Source organism: Phacochoerus africanus, chromosome 7 (genome assembly GCF_016906955.1).
Source record: "Phacochoerus africanus isolate WHEZ1 chromosome 7, ROS_Pafr_v1, whole genome shotgun sequence".
NCBI classification, from domain to species: Eukaryota; Metazoa; Chordata; class Mammalia; order Artiodactyla; family Suidae; genus Phacochoerus; species Phacochoerus africanus.
The window spans coordinates 105787926-105812084 of NC_062550.1; the positions used below are offsets into that span (position 1 = coordinate 105787926).

General features: G+C 39.4%; 1 protein-coding gene across 1 annotated transcript in view; it reads right to left on the reverse strand.

The window, feature by feature from the left end:
* Positions 1–24159, reverse strand: part of SYT1 (synaptotagmin 1) — a 523537-nt gene that overhangs the window by 196274 nt on the left and 303104 nt on the right. The window contains exon 5 of the mRNA XM_047788370.1: positions 16–198. Coding sequence (XP_047644326.1) covers positions 16–181 — 166 coding nt within the window. The 5' untranslated portion in view covers positions 182–198. The remainder of the gene's footprint in view (positions 1–15; positions 199–24159) is intronic.

Below are 24159 nucleotides of genomic sequence, written 5' to 3' on the forward strand. Positions count from 1 at the left end.
ATATGTCATACTCACATGGAATTTTATGCAACTCATTCATAAACTTCTCCTTCAGCTTAGAAAAGACATCCTCCTTCCCTTCTCCAGGACTGGCCGGCTCTGTGGTGTTATTTGGTAGAACTGTAGCAACGGTGGTGACCGGTGGGGCTGCCAGCGCCTCGTGGTGACTCTCGCTCACCATTTTTGGTTCAGAGGCAACTGTGAGGAGGGGAAGCAGAAGAGAACAATTCAGAATGGCTCAACTGATCCCACATCAAAGCTATCCCAGAGATGAAAAACATCAGCGGGCACACCTGCTCACTGGGTAAATAGTCTGTCATTAGCATATGACTTTGTGTTGGGTCATGAAATATTTATGGAACCCAGTGAAGATTCTTCCCCGGAAGGAAGGTAAAGCCAGACGTTGTTACTGAACGCATTCTCTCCTAACGATAATAGGAACTGTCAAATCTCTTAGTGAATTATACAGGCACTTATTGGCTGTGTAGATAAAACTTTTTATCCATATCCTACTGAAACGTGTATGCAACGACCGCTGACACCATACTTGCTCTATACTCCAAATGCTTTGTGTCTTCAACAAGGAAAGAAGAGATCAGATATTTATGCTGGAAGTGTTGATGAATAATAAACAAGAGCCTCCGTACAGAAAGTTAGTAAATTTTAAATAGGTTGTAAAGAATATTGTAATAAGAGTGATATTGTAAGATTCCCGAATGTGATACAGAAAATTGTTCTGGAATCTCATTTATCGACAGCATGGTTTCTTCCAAGTTATTTATTTATTTTTTTTGACATTTACTGTAGATAATACTGTGATCAATAATTCACCGTCTTGCTGGGTGAATTTCTGAAGCCACTGTGAATGTGGCATCATTGACAATATATATACCGAGGAACTGATGATGAGACCTGCCTTGTGTGGTTATTTCAGTTTATTTAGTTTGATTATATTATTGAATTATTTTATTAAATTAATTTATTCAATTACTTTAAAAGTTATCTCCAAAATATTTAATAAGTTAAATGATGTTTGGCAGGGCATTTAACCTCTTTATTTACACATTTTTGAAATGAGAATTGAAACCTGTCCTGCCTAGATCTTTCTTAGTACATGCAAACTACTCTGTAAGTGTTAAGGAAGCTCTGTCTTCTGAAAAGGGTGCAAGCGAAGCCATGTTCTCTAATCTAAATACATTTTGGAATTTAATTTTTCTGTGTGATATCAGATTTCAGGCTGTGCTGATGAGAGTGGACATGATTTGGGGCAGAAATAGATAAATATAAATAAATATAGCTTCACAGTCTCATCAGGAAAGTTGATGGACCCATACAGCCCTTTTGAGTTGCAAAGAAAGAGAAATCACCAGCAAAAAGATAAAGGATTGTACAGCATTCAAACTTTCTGTGGATTAATTATGCCCACTTACACATTTAGTGAGAATACAATTAAAAGTAGAATAACCTCAGATGTATGGGGTTTATTAAAAATCCTAATAAAAATTTAGAGAGTTTGGCTCTCCTGAAAGGAGATAATGGCTGAGGCTAATACACAGACATAGATAATCAATATTTATTTTCTAATAGATCAGCTCTCTTGTCGAACCTCTCAGTTTTCCGCTAGTCAATGCTAACTTAATCTTAAGGAACAGAATCAGACAGATGGGGATTCAGGGCTTCTCTGTTCTTGAGTTTCTTCATTTGTAAAAGAATAATGATACCAGTACATAAGGTTTCAATCTGCACAAAGAATTTAGCACAAGGTCTGACAGTTAAATTGGTTCTTCCCATTGATCATCTCTCTCATCAATAAATCAATCCATTAATTCATCCCTCCCTCCCTAAAAGCATTTGGCGACTCAGATTTTTTCCGATTGTAGAAAAATTTCACTTTTTTTCAACTAAGGTCACTTTCCAGAAGCTTTTCGCTACTTTTCTGATTCTGTTTTGCTTTGACTCTTGCCTCCTGCAAAACTGGGAGTCGTGTCTGCACTGTTGGTACCACCCAGGTGGAACTATGGGTATTGATGATACCTCAACACTTAGGTTTCATGCGAATTGGCAGGATGACAGTCACACACAGAAACACACGTGCAGTAAATAGTAGTAGGCACGTATGAAAAGATGAATTTGTTCCTCTGCTCTGAGAATCACCAGATAAGATATTCATTATTTCTTATCTCCACAGGAGAGTTAAGGATATCGAGGAATCACGGTTTACTGTGCGATTTAAAGGAAACAACTGTGTTAAATACAATTGCTAAATATAACAGGGTCGTCATTAAATTAAAGGCACATTTCAGCTCAATTTGCGTCATGTTCTGGAAGTGGGGCACCATTGCCGGGACCAGCTTGATGTTGCTGCTCCCTCCAAGTGGCTACAGTTTTGTTTTTTACATTGAAGTATAGTTGGTTCGCAACGTTGTATTCGTTTCAGGTGGACAGCAAAGTGATTCAGTTATATGTACATAAATGTTGATTTTTTTCAGAGTCTTTCCCCTTATAGGTTACTGTAAATACGGAGTATAGTTCCCCGTGCTGTACCGTAGATCCTTGGTTGGTTATCTAGTTTATATACAGCAGTATGTATGTGATAACCCCCAAATCCTAATTTATTCCTCCCCCCTCGGGTAACATAGATTTGTCTCCTCTGTCTGTGGCTCTGTTTCTGTTTTGAATATAGACAAAGAAAGACAAATATCGTATGATATCACTTAGGTGTGGACTCTGAGAAAAGAGGACAGAAGTGAACTTAGGTCCACAGCTGTTTATAGCTTCTGTGCGTGCTGAGGTCTAGGCCCTTTGCCATTTGGGTTGTTACATATTTTCATATTTTCCCAGTTTATTTTGGACTATAAAACATTTCTTCATATGAGTTGAGTGATCTAAAAGGCTATAGGAAAAATAAGACTTTTATCCAACAGAGTTAAATTTAAAAAAGGCACTTGAAGTTTGCTCAGTATTTTCCTGTTGTTGTTTCTGTAATTTCCAAAAATGATCCTATTCAGATATGAAGTATACTTAGAAGGTGTTTCATCAAAAAAGTGAAAGCTATAAACTTGTAACTCTCACTAGCCAATAACAACATCCTACCATTTCTGATGCTTTAAATTCAACGATTATATAAGAAATAGATAGACAATTCTTTACTTAAGTCATACCACTGTGAAATTAAAAAAAAGTCACAAATTACAACGATGTAATGGGCAATTAAGGGTCTAATATACTGACAAAGAAAGACTAATTGATTGCTTAATTTATTTTTATTCCTTTATGTTTTGGGAGGTATTTGTAACTAACAGAACTCGGAATAGTTACATGCTTTTGAAAATTCATATTTATGGGAAATAAGATGCTTATCAAGAAACCTCATTTTGGAAACGGAAAAACTAGCCAATTATTCAGTTCTGACTAACGTGAATGACTTTATATTCTCTTATGTACTTTACGGAATGTCGCGTTGTTTGTTTACTCAGAAAAAAAGTATGTTCTCCTCGTGTCTTGATAAAAAACAGCCAACAGTTATTGAGGACCTGCTAAGGGGCTTAGACACATGACATCACAGAGTTTCCACACCACTCCCACAAGATAAGGATAATTACCACCCATTTCATAGGTGGGGAGACCAAGGCACTCAGAGATGACGCAGCTGGTTCACGGTTACACAGTCGTTATTGGTGGAGGTGGAATTGGAACCTAGGTGTCCCAGAGGATGAGAGGGACTTGCACACTGTGAGACCAGAATCTAACAAAATTCTGTTTTTGAAGGCGTTTTGGCCTTCAACACTTAGTAAGGCGTTCATTTGGTATAGTGTTCCATATACACACTCCTCCTCACGTGTTAAACATGGAACACATTTCACATAAACGAACTCGCCCTGACTGGGTGTGAAATGGTCTGATGCAGTCCATTCTATGTTTGCTTTTTTTTAACTGAAAAATTCTAGTTCATTATTATTGGCTTGAGGCCTACGGTTTGGAAAACTCCTGCAATCAGGGACATGCTAAGATGTAACGACACAAAATAGGGCTAATAAAAACTAAAGGCGCCATTTATTGATAAGCTCCTATGTGCCAAAATGTTGTCATTGATATTTAAGTATAATATCATCCCTTCTCATGAGAACCCTGAAAAGTAGCTTGGTCTTATTTTACAGACCAAAAAAATGGGTTGTGGGAGGAGAAGTGAGTTTTTTTCTCTACAGACGTAGCTTTCCACAAGGTCCTTCCACTAGTCCACTCCCATAACAACAGCTAAGTACGACGAAGCCATTAAACCTGTACTGGAGAGAGAGTCTTGATTTTCCACTGAGCTGGTTTACTGGTAAATGTAAAACACAAATCAGCTTACTAACAGGAACGAGACTGATTAATTTGAGAGGTGTAGTCATTTAGTTTGTTAAAGTGGAATTGAGCATCCTGGAATATGCCAAGAGAGATGCCACTGAAGAGAAAAATTCCCTCCTGGAAGAGGAAAGCTTAGTAAAAAGAACATGAGCAAGCAATTCTTGAAGAAAGAAATACAGGAGTTCCTGTCGTGGCGCAGTGGTTAACGAATCCGACTAGGAACCATGAGGTTGCGGGTTCGGTCCCTGCCCTTGCTCAGTGGGTTAAGGATCCGGCATTGCCGTGAGCTGTGGTGTAGGTTGCAGACGCGGCTCAGATCCCGAGTTGCTGTGGCTCTGGCGTAGGCCGGTGGCTGTGGCTCCGATTCGACCCCTAGCCTGGGAACCTCCATATGCCGCGGGAGCGGCCCAAGAAATAGCAACAGCAGCAACAACAACAACTACAACAACAAAAGACAAAAAAAAAAAAAAAAAAAAGAAAGAAAGAAATACAAAGCCCTCCTCCTGATCAAAAAAGCACTGAGTCCACAAAGTCAAAGAATCGAAAGTTAATATATATTCATTGTAAATATGGCTGAATATAGATAGGAAAGTGAGAATACAAAACACTTGGCATTTGGGAGAGACCATAGCTTAGAAAAATACTTTATTAGGCCAAAAGAACATATTAAAAGCTGTAGAAGCACTCATTCTTTTTTTTTTGTGCTACTTCTTTCTTTCTTTTTCTTTCTAGGGCCACACCCATGACATACGGAGGTTCCTAGGCTAGAGGTCGAACCGGAGCCGCAGCTGCTGGCCTGCGCCACAGCCTCAGCAACGCAGGCTCCGTGCCGCCTCTGTGACCCACATCGCAGCTTATGGCGACAGCGGATCCTTCACCCCCTGGGTGAGGCCGGGGATGAAGCATGCAGCCTCATGGGTACCAGTCAGATGCGTTTCCATTGAGCCATGATGGGGACTCCAGAAATACTCATTCTTATTCTAGGAATTCATAATAAGTAATTAATTTAGTAGAAGATGGCTTATAGTAACATATTTACAGTATTAGAAGACCAGCAACTACTTAACAGAGAGACTTCTTAACTTATGGTAGTGCATAAAATGGTATTAAAATGACCATAACGTGAATTTTTACAAACCTGGACACATTAAATTTTTAGATGAAAATGTAAATTATGAAACAGTATATAAAATACGTTCCATTTGTCTAAATGAGATCTTTTTTATTGAAAGAGGTTGGAAAGATACACTTAAAAATGTTAAACACCTTGTGATAATATTCACTTTTTTCCCTCCTGTTGACAGCGTCAATATATTATGAACTTGAATTATTTTAAATTACACATTAGAAAAAAACCCTTTAAAACGGTTTTGCTCTTGAGAAAACTGTACCTTGAAGAAAGAGCCTTATTTCCTAATTCCTGATAGATTTTTCAAAAAATATTTTACAACGTAATGTAAAAAGCTAAACCGCAGAGAAAGAGCGATTCACCTACGTATTTAGCAAACACAATATGCAAATTAGCCACTGGTTAAAATATAATGTAGAAAAAATTTTAAGGCATCATAAAAGTTAATACATTTGTGGTATAAAATGAGGAAAATCAGGATTTTGGTTGCCATGACAACTTCCCTCTGTCCCTTACATGTATTCTACTTAGTAGGACTTTAATTGATATGGATTTCAGATTATATAGTGTGATAGTCTACTATACTACATAAACATAATGATTTTTGTTGAAAGCACTATTTCAGTATTGTATTTTATAATAGTAGCAGGCAAAATTAAAGAGCAAACAGGAGAAGGTCAAAGACATATTGAGAAATACATTTTTACTAAGCATTATTTTATTGCAGAAATGACTGAAACTGAAAGTTATTCTTTCAGAAATTATGACCAAGGTCTAGGAGCCATCCCAGCATGTGTTAGAATGTATATTCAAGGTGGAGGAGAGAACGTAGTGAGTTGACTCCATCAGACTCTCCAATGACCTTCTCTAAGTGTAGGTGAAACCCTCAGAAGACGCCCTATTTGTCCCTTCCTCCCTTTCAGGAATGAGGTCCTCAGTCTTAGCAGGTGTCTTGCAGACAGCTCACAGCTGAGTCTCTCCTAAGACGCTGCCTTTGGCTAAAGGCACTGCCTTGCCCGGGTGACACCTGTTTTCCCTGGGAAGCTGGTGCAGAGGGTGTGCCTTCATTTGGTTCGTCTCTGAAGGGCCCTGTAAGATCAGCTGAAGGCTGACATCTCCCTCAGTTCAGCCACTTCCTTTGTCTTCAGCTGCTTTCTTCACTCCCTGACTCAAAAGCAGTCCCCAGGAAGCTCCCTCTGACTCAGGGCAGCTCCCCAGGGAATCCAACCTAGGACACCCACGCTGAAAGATTTTTGGAAAAAAAAAATAAAAAACCACTGTCAAAAATTTCATTTAAATTCCTCCCAAACCCAAGGATCCTTAGGCAGTGAGTGAACTCTAGCAGCATTATTAAACTCCCCTACAACTTGTAAATGTCTGAATGTCAGGCTTGAGGAGCAGTTTCTCTCCAGTTTAGATACATTCACTTGCAGGAAGTAAGAGGAAAGCCAGAGACTGTTGGGTCCCTGCCACGGTGGGAGAAAGCAGACTTCCGGTGACAGTCCCAACAAAATGGCAAGAGATGAAAGGCGCTTTCTCAGACCTTGGAGCAAATGGAAGCATAGCCTACCTTCACGAAACCATAAAACATACAGGCTCCTGGGCTGTTTTTCTTCAATCTATTTGTTCAGAATAGATCTGGGTACTGCCAGATTTTACCCATTTATCTCATCACAAAAGTCTCCTACGAGATGCAGGGAGAATTTCGCCTAAGAGCAGAGTTGTCTCATAGATGCCTTTGCAAAGTGAATATAAATGGGGTTGCTTAGCTTTGCTTTGAGAAAAGAAATCAGCTTTCCTCCCCAGTCCTACAAATGCCACAGTGCCGACACTGAAGAGGATGTCACGCGGAAGGTGTCTTTGGGAAAATGTGAGGAGGAGGAGGTGTGAACACCGGCCAGCTGCCTTTCCTAAGACGCTCTCATTGAATGTTTGAGGTCTGACTGACATACCACAAGCTGTACACATTTAATGTATATACGTTGATGAATTTGGAGATGCCCCTACAACCATCACCATAATCTCCTGATCCGTGCTCTCTAGATGGCAGTCTCTGTCGTGGCTCAGTGCAAACAAATTTGACTATCATCCATCCCTGGCCTCGCTCAGTGAGTTAAGGATCTGGCATTGCCATGAGCTGTGGTGAAGGTTGCAGATGGGGCTTGGATCTGGCGTTGCTGTGGTTGGGGTGTAGGCCAGTGGCTACGCCTCTGATTCTACCTGAGCTTGGGAACCTCCATATGCTGTGAGTGTGGCCCTAAAACATTAGACAAAAATGGAAGGTGCTATTATGTATTCCCTCTCCCTTCTTGTACACCTGCCTCTGCAGCCTCCTACAGCCGTGTTGGCTTTGCTTCTCCGGTCTTGCCGTCCTTTCTTTCTCTCCTCTCCGATCGACATACGCCTGCTCTCCTTAGTTCTGTCTTTTTATTCTTAGTTTGTTGTTTTCCTCCAAGGTGGAAAGCCATACTGATTTCTTGTTAGGTCTCATGCAGTATGTGCTGGGTATCCGATGCCTGCGGTGAGTGTCTCCTGAGTTTTAGGCTTTGTGTGGGGTCAGAGGAAAGGAGAAAAAGAAGCCAGTCCACACCATCAATACAGCCCCTGGTTTCTCCTGGCTGTCTCTTCCTGGCGTCATGGAGACTCAAGTAGGCCCTGAGATGGCATTTCTTATACATCAGGAGCCATCAATTACAACCCGAAGTTACCTTCTTGACATAGTTAGACAACTGGAAACCCTACTCTGATTGCCAGGAGGCAGATGGCAAAGCATGAATACGAAGCAGCACGTAGGACTAGGAATTAGGAAATCTGGGTCCAAAAGAAGTAAAGAGAGAGGTGTTAAGGGCTCCAAAGAGCCGAATAAAACCAGAGCTGCAACTTCGAGATGGCCAGCTACTCCTGCTAGACGGAAGTGGCTCACCACCGTCCAGTTTTCCTGTTTTTAACGTGAATTATCTCCTCTCTCGATGAAGATAGGAAATTTATAATTTAGTTTTTCAGATTCTCCAGTGTGTATGCCCTTCCATTCCTGTCTCCCCAAGACAAGCAAAAGCAGTTCCTCAAGATTCATCTTCCTTAAGGGTAGAAGAACACTGATTATAATAAGAATTTAGTTATTTTCCCATCTTGCTCTAATTTTCATTGTTTAAGAATATCCTATGTCAAAAAGCATCATTATTACTAAGGTTTATTTCCAAGGGGTTCCAACTTGTGAAAAATCTTTACATCTATTTAATTTTTTAAACTTTTTTTTTTTTTTTTTTTCCTGAAGAGGCACAGCTGGCTCAGGATCTTGCAGATGGTGGGTGGGAGATGAACTCAAGATGTGAATCCCTGTCCTTGCCCATCCTTAGCTCCTTTCCACTGAAATGGTCCCGCTGACAGGTTGTAATGATGGAACAGAGTCTATGTAGATTGCATGGTCACCCCCCTCTACAGCCACGATCACAGTGGAATGAGTACTTAATTCACTTAGATACTGGCCCGAGACCACTGATGCTGTTTAGCATGAAAAGATGGGTGAGGCCAGTAAGATTCTCTCCTTCAGGAATTCAAACTATGAAGTACCCTAAAGAAAAGGAAGCACAGAGAAGAGAAGAAACATGCTCATTGTTACAGAGTTAATAAACAGTTAAGCCAGGCTTCCAAATGTGGCTGATCCCAGGACTCATGTCTCTGACCACAGTGCAGCCCCCTTCCTCTGGCTGTCTTGCTTCCTTTGCCTTGGTTTTCAGTTCTGTGTTTCAGAACATAATATCCTGCAAATACTAACACTGACAGTAACCTGAGTATCTGTACTTGGTAATCGATAAAGCGCAGTGAGAAGTAAAATCTGCTGTGTAGGTTTACTAGGCTTAGTTGTTTCTGGAATATCTGAATTTATAGCCAGAGGGGTGAATTGTATTACCAGGTCTGCTCTGCATTCATAACTAGATGTGTGGAGGAGTAAAAGAATGTAGGGGGTGTGGGGTCCCTATTACTGGTTAGAAAAATGACATGGAGACTAACTCATAGTTGAGTGATTAAAACATTCAACTGTGAATACACTGTTTTCCATAATACATTTCCCCATGTTTTTACATCTCTGAAATGAGGATTTGCCTTATAATCTATGGCATTTTACAATCCCTGTCAGCCAGGCCTGTGCACACCCAACTTTCTTCTTATTCCCACAGACATTCCAGTAACAAATCGTTTAAAGGCCATTTGAGGAAGGGATCTAAATCCTGCTTATGATCTGAAGCTTTCTATCACACACTTACACACTCAGAAGAAGCAGAACGAGAGTCAATTAACTTGGAAGATTTTAGAAGCATTAACAATACAATATTTAAAGAACTACTCTGTCAAGTACGCTTGATGGCACAAAGGAAATTGGTGTATAAGACAGATGGCACCCTCAACTCTGAGTTAAAAACAGATTTAGAAATCTTGGGAATTTATTAATCTCTTTTGCTTTTATTTTCCTCTTTTGTATGCACAAAAGTGACATAAAATCTAAGTCAAAGATCTTTCAATGAGTACAAAATACAAATCAAGTGGATATGAAACCATTGTTGACATAGTTTAATCGGCAACATTTTTACTGAGCAGTATATAAAATAATGGGGCATCTTATACTTAATTGTTTGCTAAAGTAGGAAATCTACTGAAAAGAAATCTCAGAAATTGTCTAAAGAATGAAGAGAAAGCATGAACATTGTTTACAAGTAATGTATTATAAAGCAATAAGCTGTATAATATTTTAAACAAGCTGGGATTCTCATTCCCAGAAGATCAATCACCATCATTATATTCAGCAATTATAGCCAACATAAATTTCAGAAGAACTAGCTAAAATAAAAATGAATCTATGAGCCTGATGAAAACTATATTCATTGCTACATTATTTCCCCCCTTAGGCCTATAATACAGAGACTAAAAGAATGGAAAGAAGATATACCCAAGTCAAAACCCAAGTAATGAATTACTGTGATGATAGAAAAAAATCAAGAGTTCTTATACAAACTGAACATGTCCCACCTCCCACAGTGAAAGAAATCTTGGAAATTTGAGACAGCAGAGATGTTTCTAAAAGCATTTAATAATAAATTCACAAATTTAATATCGTTTAATAATCCATTTACTGTACATCCATTTCTCTACCATTGTGCTTTCAAAAATTGTAATTTATTTTCAAAGTACCATTGACTAATGGAGAACTTTTACAGATTTAAAGGGCCTCTCAAGATTTTGCTGGGAATGGCAGGGTCATGGTCAAGAAAAGGGAGCAAAATAGCTTTTTCAAATGCATTATAAAGATTTCAAGTGCATTTTGAAGTGTTTTAAAAATGGTATTGTAAGGGTCAAAGTCTTTTTTGGCAAAAAAGAGTAGACATGAAAAACCTAGGGACAGAAAGAAAATCTTGCATGGATCAATATATTATAGTTTTTATCAACAATGCTCATTGTGTACAATATTAATTGAAGTTACCGCCATTGTACTGTTTTGTAACTTTGTACAATAAGATAAAACTATATGCTTTTGGCAGTGTTGGAAGAGATACAGGTTAGCTGGATCAAGCCAGTTGGCTCTCAAAATGTTTCTGTAGCAGCAACAGAATAATCATTGGGGATTCCCATTCTCCATGGCTCTGATGAAACCCAGCTCTGAACGCTTGCTGTTTCTGAGCTGCAGGCACTTGAGAGAAAATCTAAGCTTGTGACTCAAAGTGCTCTTTTATCAAACTGTGTGCAAACTGTCATTGTTTGGTCACGCAGCGAAGCAAAACTTTAAAATCGATTTGTACACAGCTCGGATTGTAGTAAATACGATGGAAAAGTCTACAGTCTGCAGTTAAAAAGAGTATACCCATCAATAAAAATACCCAACACTTGATAAGCCTTAATTAACTATTAGAGGTTTTTATAAGAGCTTTAAATGTAGAAGCTAATTTAATGTTCACAAAACCAACGCCATGAGTCAGGCATTATTATCTCTCTATCATAGACGGGAAAACTCATCAAAGGTTGCACAGCTACTAAGCGTTGGAGGTGGATTTGGATGGAAACAGGTTGGCTCCTGGGCCCATGGACTTCTGCTTCGTTAATAAATGAATAAATACATGTTGAATGAATAAATAAGTTCTGTGCCTACAGTGTGCCCGACATGATACTAGGTGCTTAGGTAAATTTTAAGTAGTTCATTTACTATCTGTATGCATGGGGATACATACATATCCAATGGGATATATGATCAATAAAAATGATTATGAGACTAAACTGAAAGAACACAGCTAGAAAACCACTGGGATTTAAATATCTGAGTGTAGTTGGGTGTGAAAGCTAAGTTTATATGCCAAATATATCAGATATGAAGTGTAACCAATGATTTGGCTGATTCTTCCTTAATTTGACCTTCTGTAGTGCGGATGAATTAATTTGGGGACAAGAACAATATACACTCTTTACAAAATAATAATAAACAGGATCATAGGTCGGTTGCTTATCTAAGAGCTATTCTTTTCTTTTGATACAAGATAAGGTGCATTTTTTGAGGCAGCTGCTACTCTGCCTTCCCTACGCATGGGTAGTCTATGTCAGTCACGGACGTCCCACGCTTTTTCCTGATGGTTGGTTTATGCAAGGGCACACGATTCAGTCTGGGCCTGTTGCGGTAGGGGGAGAAGTCTGCTGGGTGATGACTGGGAAAGGTGGTCTAACGCTTAAAGATATTATACCGGAAGAAATTTCCCCTCTGCTGGCTGGTGTTGTATTTCTGTGCAGCACCTAGAACTTCCCGTAACTGTGTTGCGATCACGGGGGGATCTAGTGAAGAAGGCCTATGTTTTAGGGAAAACAGAGCTGAAAGTTAATGAATTTATAATGAGATCCTGCTGTGTAGCTTTGACAACTATGTCTAGATACTTCTATTGCAACAGAACAAAGGGAGGGAAAAAATGTATACATGTAAGTATAACTGGGTCCCCATGCTGTACAGTGGAAGAAATAAATAAAATTAGAAAAAAAAAAAGAAGTAATCAGGACCCTCATGCTGGTTTGCTGCTGATAGTATTTAGCTCTACAACAATCATACCTTGAAACTTCTCGCAATGGGAGATAAAACGTTTTCCTTAGGGTTTAATCTTGTGTTGCATTTAGTGTTGCAGGCAAAAGCGAGCATATATGGGAGTTCCCATCGTGGCTCAGGGGAAACGAATTTGACTAGTATCCACGAGGATGCAGGTTTGATCCCTGACCTCGGTCAGTGGGTTAAGGATGCTGCATTGCTGTAAGCTGTGGCATAGGTCTCTGGCGTTGCTGTGGCTGTAGTGTAAGCCAGCAGCTACAGCTCTGAGTCAACCCCTAGCCTGGGAACGTCCATATGCTGTGGGTGTGGTCCTAAAAATTAAAAAAAAAAAAAAAAGTAAAAAAAACGCTAGCGTATATGAATACTTTATAATAAGATCTCCACAGTAACGAAAATAAACTTTTTTCTGTAGTTTTATTTTCCACTTTGCTACTCCAGTTTGGTTGCTTGCTAATAACTGTGTGTACATTTGACCTCAATGAGTCTAAGAGATGCTCATTACATTTTCTGCCCTTCAGCACAGGCTGAATCTTCCCTACATCCTGTGAGTGATGGTGAAGGCCACTGCCTTGCATCCTAAAGTGCTAGATGAATACACGTTGAGTTGACTTGAAATACCAGAATATTGGTTTTTGTGATTGGCTCTCCCTAATTTAGAAGATTTACATGTTTTAGGTAAGGTCCTAATTTTGTACATCATATTCAAATTGAACGCTCTACCTTTCCATGTGTCCATCATTAATCAAAGTGTGTGCGTGAGAGGACACTGGACAACCGTGCCTTGATTGACTCGAAGCCCTTTGGAAATAAATCCAGGGGCTCAGAACTGAACAAGATGCTTGTTTACCACGTGGCATGGTGTCCAAGCATTTCTTAGCAGGCTCCTTTCCTTTTTGCTCTCCTCAGCTCCATTTAAGCATGACTGTGAAAAATGAGACTTTGATAAAGGTCATTATCTTAAGCTTTTTAAAAAAACTTTCATTTGGCCAACCGTTGGATTTAATGCCAGTTCCAGTTGAGTGGTTCAATAAAAAGACAGATGAATATGTTGCAGTTTGCATCGTAGGTCTTCAAAGAAAGAGTTCAGTGTAATGGTTTGCGTTGAGAAGCATGATCTGTAAATACCCTCTCATTTGCATCATGAACAGTCATGTTGGCTTACTGACAGCACTGTATGGCGTCCAATTGCCTTTTCGTTGCAGAGTTGGTAACTACAGACACTACAGTCTCATCCAAATAAAGTCACTCTATAGGCAGTCTCATCTCTTTAGGCTTTTCCCCAAATGTATTAATAATTTGATATTATGACATACTGAACGAAAACTGAAAAGATATCTAAAGTACTGAGCATACCCAATTTTCTTTTTGAAAGTTGCTGGATGACTTTCCATCTCAGAATGCCATGTGACCACAACTTTTTAATATTCATCTACCTTACTGGGAAGCAACAGAGGCAGGGAAGATTCACAACCTTCCTCCACCTATAAGCTATGATACTTTTGCGGGGAGAAAATATTTATATTTAGTCAAAGTTTTTTTTTTTCCTTCCATACCATTGATATGCAACTGCTTTTCCTTAAGACAGGTAATACAGCAATAGCTGAATCTCAGTACCCGACTGACTAAGACGACCTTTCAGAGTGAGGGCACACTATCACTGATTCATCACTGAATATCATTTTAAAGATAAACTAACATTTCTCTAAGAAAAAAGTATACTAATAGCATGAATAAAATATGAGTGTTGATTTCAATCAACCTAGAGGTACCCAGTATTATAGATGGTGAAAGAGAGAATCAAAAAGGTGATAGGACTTAATATCATTCAACTTTTTTTTTACTGGAGATTTTGTTTTTAGAAATTTCTCAGGGACTTTCGCAATCAAAGACAAAATCAGCTACAACCACCACTACCCCCACCCTCCAAACTAAGAGATGATGTAAAAGTTTTGTGCCTAACAAATAAAAAAAAAGAAAAAGAAAAAGCAGGAATGCTAGCAGGGGCACCACTAAAATTAATGGAGAAGAATTATAAAGTAAAACTGCAATATGAGAAGGAATTTTACAATAGCAACTTCAAATCATAGAATTTTTAAGGCTAGAAGTAGAAAGAACAGGTAAAATATAGTTCTTCTAGAAACTTTAAAGATGCAAAAGTGAAAAAATAACTAAAGGGAAAATAATCATAATGAAATGTAGGAACTGGGGTGTAAAACAAAATAAGAAAATCCATCAAGAGTAGCGGAGACTTTCACAAGTTAAGTGGTACAGTTACGAGAGGCCCTTGCTGACCACGAGGGTGGCCAGCTTGAGCGAGAACTCAGTTCTGACTCTTGTCTCGTCTTAGCTATAAACACAAGAGCTTATGACTTGCACTCTAAGCCAGGGTTTCCCCATCTGTTAAAAAGTATAACAACATACAACTTATACATTTATTATGAAATTAGCTAATATGTGAATAAGCACAGAGCAGCACTCAAGATGGTCGTTGATAATAATTGTTTTAAAAGCAACGTTTATGATGATGACTGTTAAGGATAATATCTTCTTCCTGTAACAGATACATCCCTAGTACAGAGCTAGATGCAAGGAGCTTTTCCTGCTCTGATTCATGAAGGTTAATGTAGTAGTATTTGCATGGAGATTTCTCTGTTAGGAAAGAATGCACGGGGAAGAGATGTCACGTCTAGTCCCAAAACAATACTGGCATTCTGGTTTATACATTAGTCTCCTGTGAATTGGTTAGTGTGAGTCATACCAAAAGAAAACATTCGAAATCATCTTCTGCATCGATTACTTTGAAGGCCATGTCCTGGAATATGGCCACATTTTCCTACCTCTCTACCTTACCACCCTCTGCTCCCACAGCAACATCAGACTCAGACAGAAATGAAAAAAAAATTTTTTTTTGTAGAAATTATTCATCTTTCTCTATGGAGTAGGATCTAAATATATATTTCAGACTTATCAAATTTTAAATAAAAGGATTGCTGCTACTCAGGAAAATTTTCAGGATTCTATATCAGACTGGCTAGAATTTCTGAAGCTCCGTGGCTCTGGTAAGGCTTCTTGGGAATTTGAGAGGTAGGCGTCTGCTTAGAAGCCCCAACTTCATACATCACTCTTTTCTAGCACTTGCACTTCCAATATGGCTACAGAACTTAAGCCTAAAAACTATGAGGCTACTAGAGACCCTGCGGCTTCAGAAATGAATGAGCTCTGAGAATCAGAAAGAGCCAGAAAGAGCCCTAAGGATGACACCAGGGAATGAAGGCTGATCCATGTGGTAATTCTCTGGTTCCAAATTACAGTTCCTTGATTTTTTTTTCTTTTTTTGCCTCTTCAATGTTTGTATGGGTGACTGTTTCACCAGTGAAATATTTGTCTGGATCATTAAAGAATTCCCTTCAGTGAATGGAAGTATGGCATAGGTGGGGTGGGGGCCGTTTCTGCTACTAAGTTAGGTGGACTGGGCTCTAAAGCCAGAAGGCCTGTGTTTGAATCTTGTATTGATTAAAGCTGGGGACTGTTAGGGATTTCTCCTAAATTAGGCAAGTCTCTTTCTCCAGTTAGCCTCTCCTCTGAATGGAAGGGGTGACTGAGAGCTCAGTGTACCTGGCTGCAGTGTAGTGATGAGCAGGCTTCTCTTAGGGATGCCCGGGCCCGTGGCAGCAGGTGGCAGCAGGCAGGCTAGGAATGACCTCCATTATGAAGGTGAGGAAGGCATTTCTCTGGGAGTAAACCACGTTTCTTTCTGACAGAGGGGCTACTCCTCTTCTTCTTACATCCTTCTGAGATTCAGAGTAGCTGCTCTGCTTCTCTTTTGGTCCTAAACCCTTCCCAGACTCCCCCCCACATGACTCAGTGGGCGCTCAGAATGGGGCTTATTACCTCTGTGTAAACTGGAGCCAGCGCCCAGCTGTGAATAGGCAACTGTTAATAAATGACTCCACTGCAGTTACTCTCCAGGCCAATGTCCTTGATCAATCTGTGAACAGATCCAGGGCCAGCTGGGGACACGGGTGCCTCTCTCTGCAGTGCATTTTCACCAAGCAATTCTGGATGGCGGTTTTCTCAGCTCCGGTGTCTTGATCAATTATTGTAAGAGGTTTTCTGTCCTTTGGAAGTGTCTCAATTTCTGATTTGTTAAGGCACTTTCATGTTGCCCAGAGTTTTATGTGCTTCACCCCTTTCTTTTATATCTTTTCTACCATTTCAGTAGCTCTTGGAAGGAAGCATAAATCATCTCTCTCGTTAATAAGCCACCAGGAACCGAAGTCCTGTCTATAGCTGTGATGAAAACATGACTCCATTTCTTCAATATGTAAATAAAAGGGAAGAGACAAGGACTTCAATGCATTCTTATTACATTTCTAGAACTATGCCATGATTATGTGCTTCTGTGTCTATTTTCTCACCAGCCTTTGAGTTTTGGAAGAGGGTCTCATTCATATTTGTGTTTACAGTCTTTGGCGTGATGTCTCAGTCCTACCATAACAGTGAAATCCGATACTGTTTACGGTTCATATTTATAACATTTGGATAAACAAACACTGCGTTTCTCTGGTGTGAGGGAGTGAAACACAGACACTCAGACCCAGTTAGGGGACTGTGCCCACGGTTTTCATTTTTCTCGGGTGTCATGTGTAGGCCCTGGATGCGTTCCTGAGTTCTGCATCTCAGATCAAGTCCAGTTCAGGAGAGAAGTGAGGTGAGGAGAGGGGTAGGGCATTTGAACAGTAAGAACAAGGGCCCGCGTCAAATCCTGAGCGATGATGAATCCCACACAGTAGTAGGCACACTCTGCCACGGAAGCTTTTTCATCGCAAAACGCTGACAGGAAAGACAAAAGGCAGCTGGTAGACAGAAAACGGCTCCAGAGCCTTCCGTGTTGGGAGAGAGAACAAGCGACTGCACAATCACGCCGGCGTTCATGCCTACGAGTAGAGACGCCAGCCAGCATGTTGCAGAGGGGGTCAGGAGGAAAGTCAGCTGATCCCGATGGCACTTTGTAGAAACTGATGGAAGAGAGGTCTGAAGGACAAAGCACCCCCCCCTCCCATAGGAGGGAAGGAAGGCCTGATGCTTCAGGCGATCAGAGCTGCGGTCCCTCTGCGGGAGCCCACCCGGTCCGGAGACTTCTCCCTTGGCCCTGCTGGCTGAGGATGACACACGCTTCCCCAGGGAGGGGAGCCCGCAAGTCGCTCTCAGAAAGCCGGGGTCTGAGGCTCGTGGCCCCAAAGACTCCCACAGCCTCCCTCTTCTTTTCCTCTGCCTCCATCACGTGGGGGCATTTCCTCGACTGCATGTGTGATTTGTGACCGAGGCCTGAGTCTTCTGCTTTTATCCACCAGGTGGGAAGGGGAGGCCTGAAGTCCTTCCATTTAAGTAGTTTTCTTCACGAATGGGTATGAGAGGGAGAAAAGCTCTAGCAATTTCTTCCCACACGTTCATCCTGTCATCTTTCCCACGTACGTCTTGCTTCTCGAAACTGCTTTCTGCACCGTCACTCCCCTGCCACTCCACCCATGGGCATTTACACTATTGCAAACGACCAAAAAAAAAAAAAAACCCCTCACATAACATTAATGCTCAACTTGATTTAGGCATGAAATTCTAATACCGTCCAGAGAGGGATCATGCTGTTTCCAAATAATTTTTAGTGTAATTCTACAAGTAAACGATTTATACCAATAAAATACTTGTTTTCTCTGTGTTGCATAAAATCAATTTATAGTCACGTATTTGACTACTGCCAAATCCATGTCTTTCAGAGAGCGTAGACACAAAAATACCGTAGAGATTAACTGTGAAACATTTTGCTCTATGAAGAACAATAAAACTGAAATTAGAATATTAACAAGAAAGCAAAGCGGTACTGACAAGATCCTTTTGGGAGCTGTGGGTCACTTCTAACAATTTTCTGCCACTGTTCTTACAATCAATAGATTCCCCCCCCTTAATTTATTTATCCATTAACTAGAGGGGTTAAAATATTAATTAAAGCACAAAAGTTTATGTAAGTCCTAAAACACCACAGAAAGGAGCTGGGGATATCAGTTTGCTTTACCTTGTAGTTAATTTCTGGAATTACAAAATAGAATGTTATAGCACATTTCTACAAGACTTTTATTTAAAGGTTAGGCATCCTTGTGCCGGATAAGATGGAGTTTTTTTCCCCGATTTGGTCCAGAAACAGATTTCATATTTAGAATTCATTTTCTCGTTCGTATTTCCTGTTTTCTGGGTGACGGTGATGTTTTCTTTGCCTACCTTATTTCTTAGCTGTCCTATTTGTATCCATCAGAGAGTTTTTAAGCAAGATAGTATTTATTCATCAAAGTACCAGTGCTACCTTTTTAAAGGTATTAATTTTCTATGAGGGATTGAATTTGAGTAACTGCAAAGCATTGTAAAAGGCGAGGAGGGCACGTGGTGGGGTTTAAAGTATTATCACATGCACACATAATAATCATTTGGAGTTCCTGTCATGGCACAGCAGAAGTGAATCTGACTAGGACCCATGAGGTTGCAGGTTCAATCCCTGGCCTCGCTCAGTGAGTGAAGGATCCAGCCTTGTCATGAGCTGTGGTGTAGGTCTCAGATTCGACTCGGATCTGGCATTGCTATGGCTGTGGTATAGGCGGGCAGCAACAGCTCCGATTAGACCCCTAGCCTGGGAACCTCCTTATGCCACGGGTGCAGCCCTCAAAAAGACAAAACAAAACAACAGTTATTTATTTATTCCTTTACAGAAGTCTGGACAAGTGAGTAGATGTGTGAAACTGACCCTGGGTTTACATTCTGGTCTGTGGTAGCTTTGGTAAGGACAGGCTAAACTCCACAGTTCAAGCTTGGTGTGATTGTGCCTTTAAACTCCCTCTTACATCGTGCTTTCAGAGAAAGGAAACTTGTATACATTTTTCAAACATTTTGCCTGTTCCACTCTTCAGATGAAATGCTCTTGACCATTTCTAGTCCTTTCTTCTTGTTTTCTCATTCTCCGGGCCACAGGAACCCCAGTCTCTTGCCAGTCTAAGACTTCAATATTATTCTGCATGAGATCCGACTTTAAGTTCAGTTAGAGCTGGGCCATCACCTGGTTTCCACCCCACCCTTCATTTACACCATGATGTTGCAACACAAACAAAATCTGGAATTCTGTGAGGATCCCATCAACTCAGATGACTTCGAGTTGACTCACGTTGTCTTGATTGTACTCTCATCGACCTCATCAATATTAGGATACTCCTACGTCGTGCATTTTTTTTTCTGAATACAAACTCAACCAAGGATGGACCCCAAAGAAGAGACACCAGGTTGCACTGAATGATTGGTTCCTGAAATTTCCAGCTTAAGACCCATCGAAGGGGACTCACAGAACTGCATCCTTTAAATTAATTAATAATGTTGAGCTCCTCAGGAACGTTTCAGCCACATCATGTCAAAGCTAAAATCAGCAGCCTTCCAAAACCATAAATACAACTTGACTCGTTTTGACAGCCTATTTATTAATTGCTGCCAAACTGTAATTGTTATTGCATTAACGTCGCCCATCTGCAGAAGAGCGGTATCGGCGAAAGCATCTGCCTCTGAAACTTGAATCTAAATGTATTTCTTTAGGTTTCGTCACTGATCTTTAACGTTCTTAATATTTTTCAGGCAATTTCCTCTAAAACTTCAAATAAATTGTAGAAACTGGAACTAACTGTCCCTCTGATTGACTGACTCTCTTACCTCCCGTTGTGTGTACGATGCTTGTCACCCCAGATGCACGCAGCAAAGGGAGGGAAGCTATTAATCAATCATAGAACAATTAGTTCTGATCTGAAGATTCCGCCCCTCTGTCGAAAGGGAAAATAACACCTTCCAAGGTGAAAAGGACACACTTCTTCTCTGAAAGTTGTAGCGAAGGGGGAAAATAGGTAGATTAGACTGATAGTTTTTCCACATATAATTTTAAATCTCAATTAGGTTTCCTTAAATTTGGCAGGAGCATCCAGACATAAGGATTGAAATCCGAACTCCTTGATACACTGCATCCCAGCTCCATGAACTTCTGCTTCCGTAGTTAACATATGCTCTTGCTTTGAGTTGTTTCTTGGTGTGCTTTAGCCACCAGGATGAGTAAAGGATGTGCGTCCACCACTGTATTAACTTCAGCTAACACTAGTCACCTTAAAGTTGCTTAATAAATATTTATGGAATGAATAGGACTTATTGTCTTCAGACATAACCATTGCAAGAAATTTTGGATTATTCATGCCACCGAAGGCAGTTCCCTATAGTAAACCCATAGATATAGCAATTAAAGTGAGATACAGAGTTTTATATAACGTTCCTTTATAACATTCCATAAACTTATAAAAGGGGAGAGACATTGGTAATTGGATTTTTTAAATTTTTTAAATTTTACATATTTTTAAAGTTTTATTGAAGTACAGTTGATTTACAATGTTGTGATAATTTCTGCTCTACAACAAAGTAATTCAGTTATATATGTACACACATCCATCCCTTTTCAGATTCTTTTCCCACACAGATTATCACAGAATACTGGGTAGAGTTCCCTGTGCTATACAGCAGGTATGCTTATATTTTCTTTATTTTAGGTCCTCCCAAGTTAGATGGCAAAAGAAAGTAGATCATATGATGAAATTGTGAATTTGGCACATTTTAGTCTGTAGCACCTAAATCTCTCAGTCCTTTCCTTGTCCTACTCTGGACATCCTCTTTCCCCCCATAATCAGCCCCAAAGCCAGATGATGACATGGCAGGAATCTTCTTCGTTGTCCACTAGTTTCCACGTTTCCAAATTTCAATATTTTCACACTCTCCAACCCCAGCTTATTTGCATTATATTATCATTTTTCAGGGTTATCTCTCTTTTTCAGGGATATGATTGTGCAAAGGATAATTTTGAATTAAACAGAACAGTTCTAAGACTGAATGCATTGCTAGATCCCCAAAATACAGCATTTATTTTTTAATAGTGAAGTAAGTATACTTATGATTTTCATTTTGGTGTAGTGAAAAAAAGCATGTTAAAAATTTCGGACTCTGAAAAGAGATTATAGACAAGTTCAGGAAAAAAATGAGAAAGTTAAGCAAGGAATGACAGAATGAGAGCAAACTTTTTTTCAAACATTTTCATAGTTTCTACAAATGAAAGTAAGCTGCTACTAAAATCACATCAGGCATCTACAGCTAATGTAACATGTGGAAGAGTCAAAACCAAAGATCTAGCATATAGAGAATAGATTTCATTAGAGTCTGACATGCCCTCACAAATTAAAAGGGAGAGCAATAAATATGCAAAATGACTTTAGTTAACAATAGGGATTTCCTCACTTCCTTGTTTTTTAATAAGGGCTCCAAGGTTAACAGAATTTCTATTATTAAAGTTGAACAAAGGAGCTTATTGAAAAATGCCACTTTTATATCTATCTTCCTGACATTAAATATACCCAGACAGTATTATTCTATTGACAGCTTGACCTCAGCATTTAAGGCATTCCCAGCAGCTGAGAACTGGTTTTGCTAGCTTTGCACAGCACAGCTCTGTAGGACAGAAGTGGCTCTATACATTGCAGAATAACTAACAAAGGACTGAGAGAATGCAGTTGGTTGAAAGATGCACACAGACATGGATGTCTTACACACACACACACACACACACACACGTTCCCTGGACCAGCAGTGTCAGCATTACTGATAACTTTTTGGAAATGCCAATTCTCAAGTGTTACTAGATTGACTGAGGGTAGAATTGTGCAATCTAGTTGAGCAAACTTTCCGAAGGATTCTGATGCATGCTTATCTTTGACAACCACTGCAGCAGTGTCCTAATTAAACATGGGTGGCATCAGCCATACCGCGCAGGGAAAAACGGCGACAATTACATTTTTTTTTTTACCCAATGTGGCTTCTAACTCAGGTGATTATGGCATCTCAATCTCTCACTAAGAATAGCGATCTCTTTCAGGGTTGTGTTAGGTTTACTGAAAAAAAGGAAAAAAAGTAGCCTGCTGAATTTTATGGTATGCTTATTTTCAAAGATCATTTAGACTATAGATAATTTTTGCTTCAGATGCTCAGTCTCCTGAATGAATTTAAACAAACTTCAGTGCTTAGCAGAGACTTGAAATTCAGGGTTCAATAGAAGTTAGCTGATTATCATAATAAGAATCTTTTAATTTTATTGCCAATTACATTTTCACTTAAATTCTAGTTTTTAAATTAATCAAGGGGTCTGATAATTCCAAAATGCTCTATGGCTGATCAGAACACAATGGGATTTTAAAATACCTGAGAAATGGAAAAATTAACATGACTCCATAAAGAACAAAAATGCTCTGAAATTTGATGAAGAAATAAATACATTTAAAGTTAGCTTTATCCATTTTTCACGTATTACACAAAATAAGGTATATTTTGGGCATGCTGGCTTATCTTGATGAAGCTTAATAATAATGAAAAATGTAGAAAAGGAGTCTAAAGTCAATTATTTAAAGTAAAATATTTGAAAGATAATTAAAATTCTTGGTGTTAAACACCCCTGAATATCTGCTCTACTAGGTAATTTACCATATTGGTAAGGACCCAATTTCCTCCAGTTTCAGCAAGTTTCCTATCTAAACTCTGTCCTCAACTATGTTTTTTTAATTATCTGAATCTTTTAATGCTTCAAGTTCTAAGTCAACTGTATCCTTCTCAGAATTCATTTATTTTCCTAGTATGTCTCTTATGTCCTACTGCCTACTATGTATTTGTTTATACATAGTTTTTTGGTTTTTTTTTTTTCCTTTTTCTTTTCAAGGGCTGCTCCTGCGGCATATGGAGGTTCCCAGGCTAGGGGTCTAATCGGAGCTGTAGCCAACGGCCTACACCACAGCCACAACAACGCGGGATCGGAGCCACGTCTGCAACCTACACCACAGCTCACAGCAATGCCGGATCCTTAACCCACTGAGAGAGACCAGGGATCGAACACACAACCTCAAGGTTCCTAGTCCGATTCACTAACCACTGAGCCATGACGGGAACTCCCTACATAGTCTTCTTTTTAAAAAATTTTATTGGACTGTAGTTGAATTATAATGTTGTTAATTTTAAGTATACATCAAAATGAATCAGTTATACATACATCCATTCTTTTTCAGGTTCTTTTTTCATATAAGTTGTTATAGAATATTGAGTACATTTCCCTAGGGTATACATACTTATTGATATCTATCTATATTTATATCTATCTAGATATTATTTATTTTATATATAGTAATATGTGTATGTTAATATCAAACTCATAATTTATCCCTCCCCCCCCCCCAAATTTCTCCTTTGGTAAACATAAGTTTGATTTTGGAATCTGTGAGTTTGTGTTTTAGTAAAAAAATGTTCTTTCGTATCATTTTTATTAGAGTCCCCATATAAGCGATATCATGTGATATTTGTCTTCCTCTGACTTCCTTCACTTAGTATGATAATCTCTAGGTCCGTCCATGTTGCTACAAATGGCATTCATTTGTTCTTTTTCATGGCTGAGTAATATTCCATTTTGTATAGATACCATATCTTCTTTATCCACTCCTCTGTTGATGGACATTAGTCT